The sequence below is a fragment of the Physella acuta genome, unplaced genomic scaffold (assembly GCF_028476545.2).
Source record: "Physella acuta isolate Inbredline_101_S28 unplaced genomic scaffold, ASM2847654v3 ptg000489l, whole genome shotgun sequence".
NCBI classification, from domain to species: Eukaryota; Metazoa; Mollusca; class Gastropoda; family Physidae; genus Physella; species Physella acuta.
Window position 1 is genome coordinate 784,972 of NW_026732008.1, and position 16,608 is coordinate 801,579.

The window sequence follows — 16,608 nt, forward strand, 5'->3', positions numbered from 1 at the left end:
ACGTTTATAAAACAAAACAAATCCAAACATATAGACATGCTTTAAAAAAAAATTAGAACATTAATAAAAGAAAATGACAGTAATACTTTAGGCAATTTCTTTAATGATTTCAACACCGGAATTTGTGTCCTGGAATTGAGACAGTGTTTAATTAATAGAAGAATGTTAGCGTCAATCTAAAATGTGTATATTAATGAATGAAGGGAAGCATTAAAAAAAAAACAACTTAAATTCGTGAAATAATAATATCCACTGTGTTTGGTTGTACATCATAACAAGAGATTTATTACACGATTGTATGTTTTTTTTTTACCTGTTTATTCAAGATCTTAAACAAATTATAATTCTCAAGCAGTATGGACTTTCCCACATTTAATATTAGCCCATTCTTTAAAACTAAGCATTTAATATTTTTTCTGATATAAAAAGCAAAATAAGGTAAAGATATAGCTTGTTTTCTGAACATATCCCAACACATTCTCTCTCTATATATACAAATGTGAAATAATTTTACCTCATAATAAACCTACATAAAACAGTGGCGGAACTAGAAAAAAAAGGCCCCCCCGCAGAATTTTTTTTGGGCCCCTATATATATATATATATATATATATATATATATAAATATATATATATATATATATATATATATATATATATATATATATATATATATATATATATATATATATATATATATACATATATATATATATATATATATATATATATATATATATATATATATATAAATATATATATATACATATATATATATACATATATATATATATATATATATATATATATATATATATATATACATATATATATATATATATATATATATATATATATATATATATATATATATATATATATAATATATATATATATATATATATATATATATGGAAAACAAAGGTCGCACTAAATTTTTTTAAAAAAATGTATCCGGTACCCGAATAAATCAGAGGTTTTCCAACACACGAGCTGGCCCCATTCAGTTTTCCATGTGAGAAGCACGGACTCTCTAAATCTAGTCCAACACTCCAAACTGACGCCGGTTTTTATGAGGCTTTCATCAAAACGTTACCAACCGTGTGCCCTGTTTTCCAGAAGTTTAATTAAATGTTAACAATGTCGGCAGTTCATTTCTTGGATCTTAGGGCGCGGGTTTGTCCACACTACCAACTAGACACGCCAAGGCATGCTGTAAGTCCCTCGGCGACGACCCAGGTGTCAGGGGAGTCACGGGGCTCTTGGAGCTACCGGTTACATTACTGCACGGGTTATGGGTGCAACACATTGTTTCTTCCGGCAGAGCTCCCCCTCCCCCACCCCTCCTCCGAAAATAGTCTACCCAGGAAGAAACATTGGTGCGACACCTAATTAGATTTAGTCATCGAGTGTTGTAGCGAGACTTATTCCTAGTGTTGTGGGAACTTTTAAACGACTGTCTGTGGGGGGCCAACTTGCTCATATGTGATGCGCTCAGGATGACACTGCCGCCGGTTGTATTCAAGTAGTAACCTCATCCGTTTATGCAGGATCACGAGGCGCTAAATCACATATTTCCGTTAGGAGTCCCCACTCCAATATGTACAAATGTTAGGCCTATGACAGAAACTTTTGCGGGGCTGTACTCAACAGCTTCCCAAGTTTTCATGGCGATTGGGTGAATGATGCAGTAATGCAAAATAGACAGAAAAATGTTTTTCGCATGTACAACTGTATGTGGCCAGGTCACGCGTTGGATAACCTTCTGATTTAGGGGGAGGGGGGGGGGGGACTAACAAAAAGCCAGACCCTCACACACCCCCACCTCAATGACGTCATTTATAAATAGTAATTGACTATTAATAATGTTCAATTAATTCTAAACGTAATTAATTTCTAAATAATTATATAAAAATAATCTTACCTGCCCTGTTTTGTGAATTAGATGTGCCTAATACTATGAAAGTAAATTAATATCTGTTGACTAGATCTAGATCTAGTGCTGTCTAGTGTCTGACAAAATGTGCTGAAGTGTTGAATCGTACGGTTAGGAAGTAGTTCATAAACGATACATTTATCTCCTCGATACTTGTGAGGTTGAGAAAGAGGGGTGGGATAGGGGTCGGCTCGGGAAAAAAACTTGAAAGCGACAACAAAACGCCTTGATCTATGTACGTCAGCATCGCCCATTGTAAAACTTACTCAGGGGAGATTATTCCAAGTATAGACTTTAAAAGTTTACTATGATAATTCTCGTAAAAGCAAAAACAAGTAACCGTATATAAAACTGAAGTTTCTAGTATAGTATTATATTATTTTTTTTATTATTTGTAGGATGCAAGATACAAATTCAACCACTATCACAAACACATTAACATTGAAAAATGTACAATGGATTTCGGGTCCCTTACCAATGCCGCAAAGAAGAAAGCCCACTTCATATGTAGCGGCTTTTCGTGCTATGGACTTTGTTGTTTTTTAAAAAGAATTTTGCCGACGACAGCGTGTGTTTGATTGTAGGGAAATAGAACTCGGCCTTGACAATGGTTAAAAAATACAACTATAAATAACTGTTTAAAATATGTAAAACAAATTCGACAATTTTTGAACCCCCTTTTGTCCCCATCCCCTGCCTAATCCGCGACAGTACACTTTGGAGGATCGGTTAAACAGTTACGTGTCCTCTATTTAGCTATTGAAGAGGTGGTGGGCAACGGGTCAAAGAAGTCATTCAAATTTGAAGAGTTGCCTATATTTTACACTGTAGTTTGTGTAATGGATTTTATCTGTTGCGGAAGAGCGTGGTATAGTGACTGTAAAATAAAGATAATCGTACCGCAGCTAGTGTTTTTCTTTTACAAACCAAATATTAAGGCAAAAATGCACGAAAATTAAATTCAAAATTTAAAAAAATATTAATTTTGGTCAGCCGTGGGTGGGCCCCTAAACGGCCTGCCCCCCCCCCCCCCCCCCCGCGCATTGCGGGGACTGGCGGGACTGTAGTTCCGCCCCTGTTCATCAGGTAAATGAACAACTACTGACTAGTGTCTTTAACAAAATGTGCAGGAGTGGTCAGTTTACAGTTCAGTAGTTCATAAACGGTTCGTTAATCTATGCATTACATCTTATTGTAAGATTAAGGGTGTGGTGAGGGGTAGAGGTGAGGGGTAGGGGTGAGAGGGGGCAGGGGAGAGAGTTGGGAAGGTTCATTGGAAGGGGACAAGAAAGCGCCGATGAACATCTACATCAATAGTGCCGACTTTTTCCGGTCGTCTAGAAGACCAGGATAGTCGCCGCAACATTTCCCCAGCCCGATTTCAAAGTGTACCGGCACAGTCAAATTTCAGATGCTTCGCTGAAGGGAGATAACTTAAACTTTTACAAGTTTATTGATACAGTTGTTAAAGTAAAAATGAACGCAATTATAAATGTACGAGATCGAAATAAATAATTATATTTTTTGTAGAATTCAGGCCAGTAGTTTAAACACACAATCATAGATATGTATTTTAATAATGTAAACAATATAACAATGCTTTTTTGTTCTCCTAATCGACGCCACTAAAAAGAACGGTAGGCTGCGTCTTTGAAGTTGTCTATATGTCTGGCGGTCTCTCGAGCTATATAGTCTGTGCATTTTTTATCAAAGACGTTTGCCGACTATCGTGTTTGTTTGTAACTGTAGAAGAAAGATAACTCGACCTCCACCTAATTTTTTTTTTTTTTATTTTTTTTTTTAAATAATTTAGCCAGGATTTTTGGGCCCCCAATCGGTCTGGGCCCCCCCCGCATTGCGGGGTCTGGCGGCACTGTAGTTCCGCCCCTGCCCCCCACCCTACCCCACACACAGTCGACCACACGAACAGAAGCCAACTCTGATTGGAGAAGCTGGCTCACGTGACGTGGTTAGGCAGGTGTGTACGCCTGCAGTTTGTAGACTTATGTGTACATATTTGTGTACACATCTCAATGTGCGCGATCTTCTACTGGCTGTGTTGTACATGTGGCCCTGTGCAGGTTGGTGTGTACACGATAATGTAGTGAATTGTGTCCACGCTGTGTACCACAATGTACACACTGCTAGTGTTCGACCCATCTGTGTACTCAGTGTACAGCCTGACTATTGATCTCTGGGTAAACTAGAACATACACTGCAGCAAATGTGGGAAATGGTTTCACACTGGGTAATGGGGTTGTGATAAGGTGTTCGTCTGGGGGTGGGTTCGTCTGGGGGTGGGTTCGTTTTAGGGTGGGTTCGTGTTAGGGTGGGTTCGTGTTGGGGGGGGGGGGGGTCGTGTTAGGGGGGGGGGGGGGGGTTTCGTGTTAAGGTGGGTTTGTGTTAGGTTGGGTTCGTGTTAGGGGGGGGGGGGGGTTCGTGTTAGGGTGGGTTCGTATTAGGGGGGAGGGTTCGTGTTAGGGTGGGTTTATGTTGGGGGGGGGGGGAAGGTTCGTGCACGCTGGGTTCGTGTTAGGGTGTTATTCGTCTATTGATTTATGTGCGTTGTGGTATTAGTATGAGGATGTGTTCGTCTTTGGGTGCGTGCATGTTAGATGGCCTGTCTGCTTCTAGCCGCTCACCTGCATTTCTCTAAGCGCACCCCCAACGGTTTTATAACCCCTGACATCCCCACCAATCCTACCCACAACTAACCCCCCCCCCCACCAACAGCACCCTTCTTCTAACCCTCCCCCCTCCACCACGACTAAGAAAACCACTCTGCTGCCATATATGGTATATGGTCTAGTGACCCGCTTAACACAATACACCCTATTAAATACCGTATGGAAGTGTTCGGAGTGTCTTTTCTGCCAGATTGCTAACAAAACGTGCGTGAAATACGAAATTAGAAAAATTACAGCAATCCGCATTGCTTTTGTACATAAGCGAGTGATATCACAACGTCGACATAAAAATATAGATCTCCATGTATTCAATGACAAAAGGGGAGATCACTAAAAAGTAGCGGTCACTCCATCCATCTTTTGAGCTCGTGTTCACGGTTTTCAGGCCAATTTGTTGACAAATCTGAAAGCCGAGACAAGCGAATCAGGGGCAGATAACTCTCGTTTAGAATTTATATATCGCAGGATGCGGAGAGTTATACAACTAGATCTAGAAGAAATATTTTAATCGAGTGACATTGGACACTAAATCTGAGAGGCAGATAACTCTCGTTTAGAGTTTGTATATCGCAGGATACGGAAAGGGTTGTACAACTAGAAGAAATATTTTAATCGAGTGACATTGGACACTAAATCTGATACTAAATGTTTCAAAAAGCTAATTATCAACTTGATATTATATTTTTACAATTCATAAATATTTTTAAAAAAAAGTGAAACGTAAAAGATGTAACTGAATAGCAATGTTATTAACAAACTCGTTCAATCTCTTTAACACAAGAACGAACTGCTGCATCTAGAATACCAAAAGATACCTTTTTTATTTTCCTATCTTTATTTAACTTGATCCTTGGTGTTTTTGTCGTCTGTTATGGGCGGAAGCTTGCGAGCGAAATGTGACCCACTTATACCGAACCGATTTTTTTTAACGTGATACGTTGGTCAAGATTCGAAGACAGCGCAATGTGGCGTGAATTTTGAAATAATTAAATGATTCATTAATTTTTTTAAAGCTAATTAAAGATTGACATGTAAAAAACGTCACAGTTATAGGTAGGGGTGGGGTGTTCGGATTAATGTAATGATGAGGGGGAGGGGAGTTCAGAAAGTGTGACGTCACACTGGGCTTAAAGAAAACTATAAAGAATAGTTTGAACGCTTATACAAATTTTAGTAGGCGTATTCAATACATTAAAGTCTAATCTAGCCAGTGGCGGAACTAGAAAAAAAGGGCCACCCCGCAATAAAATTTTTAGGCCCCCCCCTATATATATATATATATATATATATATATATATATATATATATATATATATATATATATATATATATATATATATATATAAACACACACAAAATACGAACATAGGATACTCATTGCATGCCTGTTCGGGTTTTAATTTTTAAAAAGTGTTTTTAATTAAAACAAATTACAACAACATGTCATGTGTGTAAGTGCATTAGTGTGTTCTGTGAAAATCGGTTTTTTATTTTATCTCTGCCATAAGACCTCTAAACATCTAGTCGGTCAAAAGAATATAAACCTTGAAAGCTTTGTATAAGTAATGGTGTCTCGTGTTATGTTTATTTTTATTTATTTTTTGTATTTTTATTTATATTATTAATATTAATTACATTTCCTTTTTATACAGTGTCATTCTTTAAGTACTTTATAAAAAAAAATAATTCAGAGAAATAATTGCTTTTTAATTTGTTTAGTACAAATCTATTACAAAGAGCTTATGAGCACCCCTATTTGACTATTTAAAAAAGGGAAATAAGTAATGGAAGTGGCGTGAACGTTTGTTTATCTTTGATAAGTTTGATTGTAGGAGAAAGAGGACGGCTTTCAGGGTGGTTTAAAAACAAAGGGAAAGAGAATATACAATAGCGTGGGGTGGTGTCTATAGAATAAAGATAATCCAACCGCAGCTACGGTAATCTTTTTTACAAAACAACCATCAAGTCAAAAATGCACGAAAATTAATTTTTTTAACAATAAAAAATTGATTATGGTCGGCTGTATGGGCCCCTAAATGGCGTGGGCCCCCCCGCATTGCGGGGTCTGGCGGCACTGTAGTTCCGCCCCTGACATAAAATAAAACACCTTCATCATTCCAGATACACCCCCCCCCCCCCCCACCAAACCCCACCCGCGCGGCACTATTACAATATTTATTTTACTAACCAAGTTATTACACTCGGTAACTCTAGATCTCCTAACACCGACTTCAATGACACCGACTCTTAGATCTAAAAAAAATGAAAAGTTGAACCAAGTACACACGTACTGTATTTGTTTAGCCACAGCGGACCAAGGGAGAGCATCGGCAGGTATTCTGTAACCCGTAGCGGACTGAACCATCAGGGTCGACGATCCCTGTGGAAGAATAAATATAGTTATTTCCCTTGGGCAAGGAAGACGGCGTACAAAATTCGGTCAGTCTAGCTGGCTTGCTGGCAACCCAAGATTAGTGATTTACAGCGTCACGATTTGGAAACTGACGTGGCGTGACACGTACCAGGTGACTTCATTACGGCCAGTGACATCACTATGAAAAACATTTGCAAATCCTACTGGTTTCTTTTTTTTTATTGCCACGGTCATATATTTTACAGCGTCAGTTTACCTTGCCATGTTCGTTTTATTATTACAAATTTAATCATCGGTTAGCGAAGACGTATACAGATTTACATTATTATTTTGTTTACATTTTCATTATGAAGCTGATTATATATATATATATTATATGATTTATATATATATATATATATATATATATATATATATATATATATATATATATATATATATATATATATATATATATATATATAATCATATATAATCATATATATATATATATATCTAAATATATATATATATATATATATATATATATATATATATATATATATATATATATATATATATATATATATATATATATGATTATATATAACAGAATGGTCATTCAATGTTCTTAGGAGTGATAGTTAGGGTCTAAGTTAGTTAATAAAAGTAATACATAATTTTTTTTTTTTTTTTTTTTTTTTAATGGTTAAATAGCATCTTTAATAAAATCCATTTTCATTGCAACAATCCTGGTATGGTTCTTAGTCTCAATAAATAGTTTGTGTTTAGTTCTTTACATTAAGATCAGTGCAAAGTTCAAACAATTTTTACAGGAACAAAATAAGAGTAATGAACATATTAGGATAAAAGTTAATAATGCTAACTTTCAGAAAAGGAACAAACAAGAAGTTAAAATGCATTAAAAATTCAAATGATTTATCTAATAGAAGCCTCAGGCAGGTTTATTTGATTTATCAGATACTAGGCATACTGCCTAGCTTCGCTTAGGTTTTCAAAAAAATTAAGGAATTGAATAATTAATTAATAGGTGATTGGCTGCTATCTTAAATGCTTAGGGCCTAAATTTATACAGTGGAGTAAATTTCTAGTGCAAAGATAGTGATGGAATATTCGCAAACTTATCACTCGCACGGTTATTAGAGCTGCAAGGGTTTTCTCAATAGTATCAATCAAATATTATAATAAATTAATTTCGAAATTAATTTTTACATATTCAATACAATGAAAAACTTGATTTATAACAAAATATTTATTTAAAACAATGCTATACTCTATGATTTTTGTTTTTTTCTTGAAAAGAGAATACAAAATATTTTAAAATTATTACATTAAAAAGTTACTTCCCCTGTTCATAGACTAAATGACCAAATCTCGTATAGTGAGAATTTCACTCGCGGTCACTTTTTAGCCCTCGTCGCGGGCTTTGAGTGAAACCGACAGTTTTCCCTAAAGGTCAAGCCATTTACCTAAGAGCATGCAAAAAATTAGCCAGATGTAAAGACGGTAAGTGCCCTAAAATCAGTTTTGAAATCACCCTCTGTTTTTCCCATAAAATACAAAAATTATATTAGGAAACACGACTGGTCAGTTTTGACCCATTTAACGAATTTTCCCGGACATGGCGAGTTTTTTGTGACACCCCAAGGCGTTCTCCTACCACCTCACAAAATTTCAAGGGGGGTCGTCGGAGGAAATTTTTTTTCGTAATAGAGCTCATATAAAGAGAATTTCACTCGCGGTCACTTTTTAGCCCTCGTCGAGGGCTTTGAGTGAAACCAACAGTTTTCCCTAAAGGTCAAGCCATTTACCTAAGAGCATGCAAAACATTAGCCAGATGTAAAGACGGTAAGTGCCCTAAAATCCGTTTTGAAATCACCCTCTGTTTTTCCCATAAAATACAAAGATTATATAGGGAAATACGACTGGTCAGTTTTGACCCATTTAACGAATTTTCCCGGACATGGCGAGTTTTTTGGGACACCCCAAGGCGTTCTCCTACCACCTCACAAAATTTCAAGGGGGGTCGTCGGAGGAAATTTTTTTTCGTAATAGAGCTCATATAAAGAGAATTTCACCCGCGGTCACTTTTTAGCCCTCGTCGAGGGCTTTGAGTGAAACCGACAGTTTTCCCTAAAGGTCAAGCCATTTACCTAAGAGCATGCAAAAAATTAGCCAGATGTAAAGACGGTAAGTGCCCTAAAATCCGTTTTGAAATCACCCTCTGTTTTTCCCATAAAATACAAAGATTATATAGGGAAATACGACTGGTCAGTTTTGACCCATTTAACGAATTTTCCCGGACATGGCGAGTTTTTTGGGACACCCCAAGGCGTTCTCCTACCACCACACAAAATTTCAAGGGGGGTCGTCGGAGGAAAATTTTTTTCGTAATATAGCCCATATAAGGCGCAGGTCAGTCGAGGTCAGTTTTGACCCCCTCTCCGTAGACTTTTCGGCAAACCGTCACCGACCCTCGTGTTCTATCGCCCCAAGGCACCATCGTGCCAAATTTGACGCGCCTGCGGCGCCGGGAAGTGCCCTATCGGGCACCTGACCACTTTGCTTTTTATATATAGATATTATACATATTTTATCAATTGTATAAGAAGCGAATGGCGTTTTAATATTAAAACAAAATACAATGATATATGTATACTAAAAACAGAAGTTAAATTGTATGGTTTCTATAATTTTAAATACGTTCAATTTCAAAACCTTTTATTGAAAAAAGTTAATGTCTTTTACGCTTTTATAAAGAAAAATATTTAAATCTATACAAAGGAATTAGTATAAAATCCTAGTGAGTATTTTTATAAAATGGAAACAAAAAGATATACATTTTGAGAGAAGTAATGAACTTAATTTAAAGGGAAATAACTAACAGCACGAGTAGATGGAAGTAACTTACTTATTCGAGTCGTCTCAAGACAACATTCGTTTCTTGTCGTGGTGTTAAAGCAGGGGACTTGATCGACGCACACTATCGGTTGAGTAGTCGAACTGGTGAGGGTGCAGTAGAGTGGCTCTGTACTGAGTGGTGATGGGGTGGTGGTAGTCGGTAATGTGGTGGTGCTGGCTGTTGTGGTGCTGACTGACGTGGTGCTGCTGGCTGAAGTGGTACTACTAGATGCTGGTAACGTGGGTGTGGTTGTCTGGGTGGTGGGTGGTGGTGTAGGGGGCAGGGCAGGGGCGTTGGACTTGATACACGTTTTGTTCGTGTCACAATGGCACTCGTCTACTAGGACATTCGTCGCTGGGGACGGTGGTGAGAAACATTGAACACGATTAACTGGCATGCGCATTATAAGTTAATTAATTAATTAATTAATTGATTAATTAAGAAATTAATAACTAAATAAATGTGACAATGTGTGACGTCATTTATTGATGACCACTAAATAAATAAATAAATAAAATAAATAAATTAATTAATTAATCTAATAAAAAAATAATAAATGAAAAATAAGTAAATTAATTAATCAATTATTTAATTAATTAATTAATTAATTAAATGTATATATATATATATATATATATATATATATATATATATATATATATATATATATATATATATATATATATATATATACATATATACATATATAAAAATAAGAAATAAAAATAAGAAATAGATACTATATAAATAAGTAGTATTTTGGCAACTGGACATAGAGCTGAACACACTATTCCTGCACATAAATTCAACTTTATCTGCTAAATAGATCGCTAGATTTACAGATTTACTTAATTCACTTTTAATGTCGTGTATTTTACAACCAAAACTGTGCTAGGGTTGGAAATGGACGTACATCTGATTTTTTTTTTTAGATCGGGATATTAATTAGCGTAAAGTTGAGTCTAGGTTTTGTCTTGCGTGTCTTTTGGGTGTTCATTTTAAATAAGGTTTGCATTAATCATTTATTTCAATTTAAAATTACAACTCCGATTACTTTTCTAATTACGTACTATACAGTCATGCTGGTTAACATACTTAACACTGTAAAAAAAATTTCATTATTTACAATGTGGAGAGTCGACTTACCGTCTCTGCTGATTCTCAGGCAACATGTTTGGATGGTCGAGGAATTGAAGCAGGGAACGAATCCCGAGCAGACGATCCATTTGAGTTGTGTTGAAGTGGTGCAGTAGTTGGGTGTCTCCTTCAGGTAGGGCGTGGTGGTTGTCGACATGGTGGTGGTTGTGGTTGTTTTTGTTGTCGTTGACGATTTGGTTGTCGTGGTTGTGGGTGTTGTGGTTGTGGTTGTCGTTGGCGTTGTGGTAGTGGTTGTTGTCGTTGTTGTTGTTGGCTGACAGTTGACAGCAGCACTACATTTACATTGTCTTACCGTCACTCCATTTACTGAATCATAACAAAAGCGTAATATATATATATGCAAATTTACGTACGCCGATAGCTTTACATTATTGAACAGAGAATACAAATATTTAAATTATGAAAGTTTTCTCATTCATTTTACTCATAGAATGCACTATGAGAATACAAAAGTGTATAAGTTTTTTTAATGAACAGAAAGTAAGTTTCACAAACGTATGATACCATTCCACACCAATCTATATTTACTTCTGATCTTGTCCAGGTAACACCCGCCATTAACGCATAAAGTGCACGGGCAAATATATAAACGCACATGATACATCTTCTTATCCTAGCGCCATAGCTAGGGCTAGGGCTGGGACCGTGAGACGGGGGCTTGGGCTGGGGCTGGGGCTGGGGCTGGCGCTGGGGCTGGGGATAGAGCTAGGGCTAGGGCTAGGGTTCGGGTTCGGGTTTGGGTTAAAACCTAAATGTGCAAGTTGTATATCATCTTTCTAATATTGTCTTTTGGCGGCGGGTTTTTTTTTCTTTTGCCTCCCTTATCTGAGTAACATCATTTTGTTTGCCCCAGTACGTCTATGTACAATGTTATCTCTCTTACTACTACAACACATGGGGTGTGGCTATAACTTACCCAGCAACAGCGCCATACAGCAGCTAGGTCTAGACACCGACCAGTAACACAGAGACGGTACACAGTTGCTGTAGTCAGACACGGCCGTCGTGCAGTAGATGGGGGTGGAGTAGTTGAAGCCAGTGCTGGTGTCCAGTGTAATCTGTTGACCGCTGCATACTTCATGTGATGACCACACGATGACCAGTACTAGACCGAACCATGCCCTCGATAACATTTTCACAAAAGTTATGTATTACTACAAATTTTGTCAGAACGTATTTGTGTCCAAAGATGTGTACCGTTGTCTTATTATATAGGCAGTCTACAAGTATTGGACAACTGCCATTAAATCTTTATAATCACCACACCATGTGAAGTACAGTTTTTATTGCTTTAAATCTCACAGAATATAAAATTCTTCAACGACCTTCAGAAACCTAAAACTTTACCATATAATAAAAAGTTTCTAATAAAAAACATCAATTATTTCTAATAAGGATATTGTTCTTTCCAAACGCTTCATCAACTACAATGGTTATTGTTTACAGGGAGTGTAAACTCGCATAGGTACACGTACGCGATTGATAGGATTATGTGTTGACCTGACCTTGACATATGACCTTGTCTTCATAATATCCCAGCAGTGTTTCTCACGGTGCTAGACATGTCTTGACGATATTGATCTTCCAAATGCCGAGCAGACGGTAAAGACAAGCAGACGATAAACAAACTCTGATGCATAGTAGGTTACTCATTTATAACAGGCATTCATACAACTTTAAGGTTTAAGTTTGACACAATATAATATACAACATTTTTTTTAAATAATTGTTTTATTATAACCATTTTGCTCAAAAGTTTAGTAATACAACATAATTTCAATGCATTTATTTATTTAAAATTGAAAACATTTATTGTGAAGATCTATTAAGTAAAACATTTTAAAAATATACTCTGCTTATATTTTCAAGCATTAGTCACTGTCCTGTAATTTGTTCAAATTTTTAACTCAGCGTTGCTTACATTATTCTGTGGATTTATGTAAATAAAAATCTTGAAGTTGAAAAATGTATATTTAGGTAACAGTACACAACACACAAAGGATATATCAAATATTATGACAGATTACAAAATATACATATCATTGCTATGTGTTATTTAAATTCATTACTTTAAATCGCTACAACTTAATTTGATAATTTAATTTTCAAGTTCATGTTTATTACGTTTTATAAACTTTATTAGTTTTAATATGGTTGGTTTGAAAATGTTATAATATTGAAATGGAAAACAGACCAAAAAAAAAAAACGTTTACTATTTTCAGTGATAAAACACAAATACGTTTAGTTATTGTACTGGTAAAAACATACAGCTAAAACAACCTCAAACTTACGGCATTTCATCGCAGACAACTTCGCTCGCACAGTTGCAGTGGTTGATTACTTCAAGGGTGGTCTCATTAGATCCCCAGTATTGGACATCTGTTAAATAATGTTTACATACGGCCAATATATCTATATCTATCTATCCATATATATATATATATATATATATATATATATATATATATATATATGGATATATATATATATATATATATATATATATATATATATATATATATATATATGGATATATATATATATATATATATATATATATATATATATATATATATATATATATATATATATATAAGTGTGTATGTGTGTGTGGGGGGGGGGGGGCTTCATTTATATTAATTACACAAGAAATACAAAATTTAAAACTTTTTTTACAAAGGTTTTCAATTTTAAGATGTGACATTTTTTGTTTTTCCAGTTTTAAAGATGACTAAAGGAACTTAATTATTATACCTTACAACGAAAATACAAGGACTAAATGTCTATTAGTTTAATAAAAAAAAACAACGACTTACACATGGAGGTTGCGCTCATGCAGCATTTGTCCCTGGATGTTGATATGTAACATGGGTCAGCGCTAGCGCACTCTTTGGTGATTTTGGTTGGGAACGGGGTGGGGCAATAGAATGACTTGTCGTAGTAAAATAGGGCGGTGGTTGGTGTTGTTGATGATGAGACTGTGGTGGCGGGAGTTGTGGTGGAATCTTTGGATGGTGTGGTAGAGATTTGTTTTATGGTTGTTGATGAAGCTGATAAAATTGTGGTCAGCGTTGGCGTTTTAGTTGGTGTTGAAGTTGAAGTTGTGGATATGGTTGGTGTGGTAAGTTTAGTTGTGGTTGATGCGGTGATTATAGGCGAAGTGGGTGTGGAAGGTTTAGCTGTTGTTGATGTGGTTTTTGTGGTTGCTGTTGGTGAAGAGAGCTTAGTAGTAGTTGTTGTTGCTGGTGGTGTGTCTGTTGTAGTTGTTGGTGTGGTGGTTGTCGTTGTTGTTGTCGTTGATGAAGAAAGTTTAACCGTTGTCGGAAGGGTTGTAGATTGAGGTTTTGTAGTTGCTGTGCTGTCTGATTTAGTTGGTAAAGTAGTTGTAGCAGTTGATGTGGTAGCTGTTTTTGTTGGTATGTTAGATGTAGTAGATATTGTAGAAGGTGTTGTGGTAGGTGTGGTAGTTGTCGTGGTTGGTGAACTTGTTATAGTGGTCGAAGTTGGCGTTGTGGTTGTTGGGACGAGTTTGATAGTAGTTACTGTTGTTTTGGTGGTTGTGATTGGCGTTGTGGTTGTTGGGACGAGTTTGGTAGTAGTTACTGTTGTTTTGGTGGTTGTGATTGGCGTTGTGGTTGTTGGGACAAGTTTGGTAGTAGTTACTGTTGGTTTGGTGGTTGTTGTGATTGGTGTTGTGGTTGAAGTCGGTGTTGTGGTTGATGTGATTGGTTTGGTCGTTGTTGTTGTTGGTGCAGTAGTTCTTGTCGTTGGTGTGGTAGTTGTTGTAATTGGTACGGTAGTTGTTGTGGTTGGTGCGGGTGTTGTTGTGGTTGTTGTAGTAGATGTCGTTTCTGTTGTCGTTGATGTCGGCATTGCTGCTGTTGCAACTGCACAGTTGACATTGGTGCTACATCTACACTGGTTGTACGATACACCAGTAGCTGTCGAAAAAAAAATGTTATTAATTAAACGTAAGTCTGGACAGTGTGTCTCCAAGGGCAGCAAATACATATTCATGTTACATTAAAATAAAATAAAAACAATATGTCTTTCAAATAAAGCACCCAACTAGCAAAGACAAAATGTAAATATAATATATCAAAAACAAAGCAAGTTATAATTAAGTAATTCCACGAAAAAGAATGAAATCTTGCAAGAGGAAATTAGAGCAAATACCATATATTCTATGTTAACTAGATATTTAGACTGTTAGGGTGAGTTGAATATTTTAAATATATACTATTTGAATCACCGTTAGTATATTATGCTAACAAAACCACACACAAAATAAATATGTGAACACGTGTTTCTTCCAGGCATCTCTTCGGGGCTCAGCGCCACCCCCCCCCCCTTGAAGAAAGTCTACCGCCCCCCCCCCCAACTAAATGGAAATGTATATAGAAAATATATACTTTTAACAGTGTTCGTCCTCCCCCTGCCCCCTCAGGAAAAATAAGTCCCCCCCCCCCCAAAAAAAAATATGCAAACATTCACGGATAAAAATCGCCAAGTATAGACGTGAACTGTTATATAATCTTTTTTGTTTCAGAAGTAAACATTTACATTGTTCGCGCCAGAAGACAATGTTTTGGTTTAGGCTTAACACTGCACAGGCAAGCTATAGGCTTTTGGCAGACATGACTTGAACTAACATAGCATGCTAGTTCCAGACTCGAGCGCATAATATTTGAACCCTAATCATTCGGGTGAGCAGTCCTAAGCTCTACCATCCGACCACGCTGTCCCTTCCATTCCAAAACATTGTTTATGTGCTCACCTGATTTAAAGACAGCCATGCAGCAATATGACCTTGACCCTGACCAGTAGCATGCCGACATCTTGCAGTCGGTGGCAGGTAGCGAGGTGGTGCAGTAGATAGGCGAGCTGTAGTTGAAGCCGGTGGCGTAGTTCAGTTCTATCAACTGGCCATCACACCCTGGGGGTGCCGACACCCACAAGATGGATGTCAGGCACAGAATCGCGAGTCTCGCTATAGGCATCATTCTATAGACACGGTACCAGTCACAATAAAGTTGTAACAACAGAGGTAGCTTCCAATGAAGATTTCAACTCAAGAGATTATGCCACTCAAGATTCCAACTCCAGAGTTAGATGCCACTGAAGATTTCAACTCTAGAGATATATGTCACTCAAGATTTCAACTCTAGAGATATATGTCACTCAAGATTTCAACTCTACAGATATATGTCCACTCAAGATTTCAACTCTAGAGTTAGATGCCACTGAAGATTTCAACTCTTCCTGGCTTTTAATACAAACTTAGACTAAACACTCATATATATACCGTGATATATCATATCAAATCTCATATTACTTATATATTTGACAGATAACACGTTTTTATCTAATTATAACAAAATATGACAAATTATGTTAAATAGTTTTGTAACAAATAATATAATACAAACGTAATTCTCAAGTTACATTATGATTCATAATACCGTATCATACACGATAGGATACTCGTATTTGAACTAAGCCGTCGTGAATTTGTGTAGGTGTGATATAATTGGCCGAAAGAGCATCATG

The 16,608-nt window shown here is 36.4% G+C and overlaps 1 protein-coding gene across 1 annotated transcript; it reads right to left on the bottom strand.

Annotated features, from left to right (window-relative positions):
- Nucleotides 1–33: 33 nt before the first annotated feature.
- LOC131944343 (mucin-2-like) lies at nt 34–16,313 on the bottom strand. Its single transcript, XM_059304898.1, has 8 exons — nt 15,836–16,313; nt 13,875–14,999; nt 13,350–13,437; nt 11,974–12,203; nt 11,046–11,363; nt 9,909–10,253; nt 6,915–7,003; nt 34–129 (listed from the first exon to the last, which is right to left on the bottom strand). Exons 1-7 carry the CDS (start codon nt 16,059–16,061, stop codon nt 6,924–6,926), a joined length of 2,412 nt encoding a protein of 803 aa, XP_059160881.1. The 5' UTR covers nt 16,062–16,313; the 3' UTR covers nt 34–129; nt 6,915–6,923.
- Nucleotides 16,314–16,608: the final 295 nt, after the last annotated feature.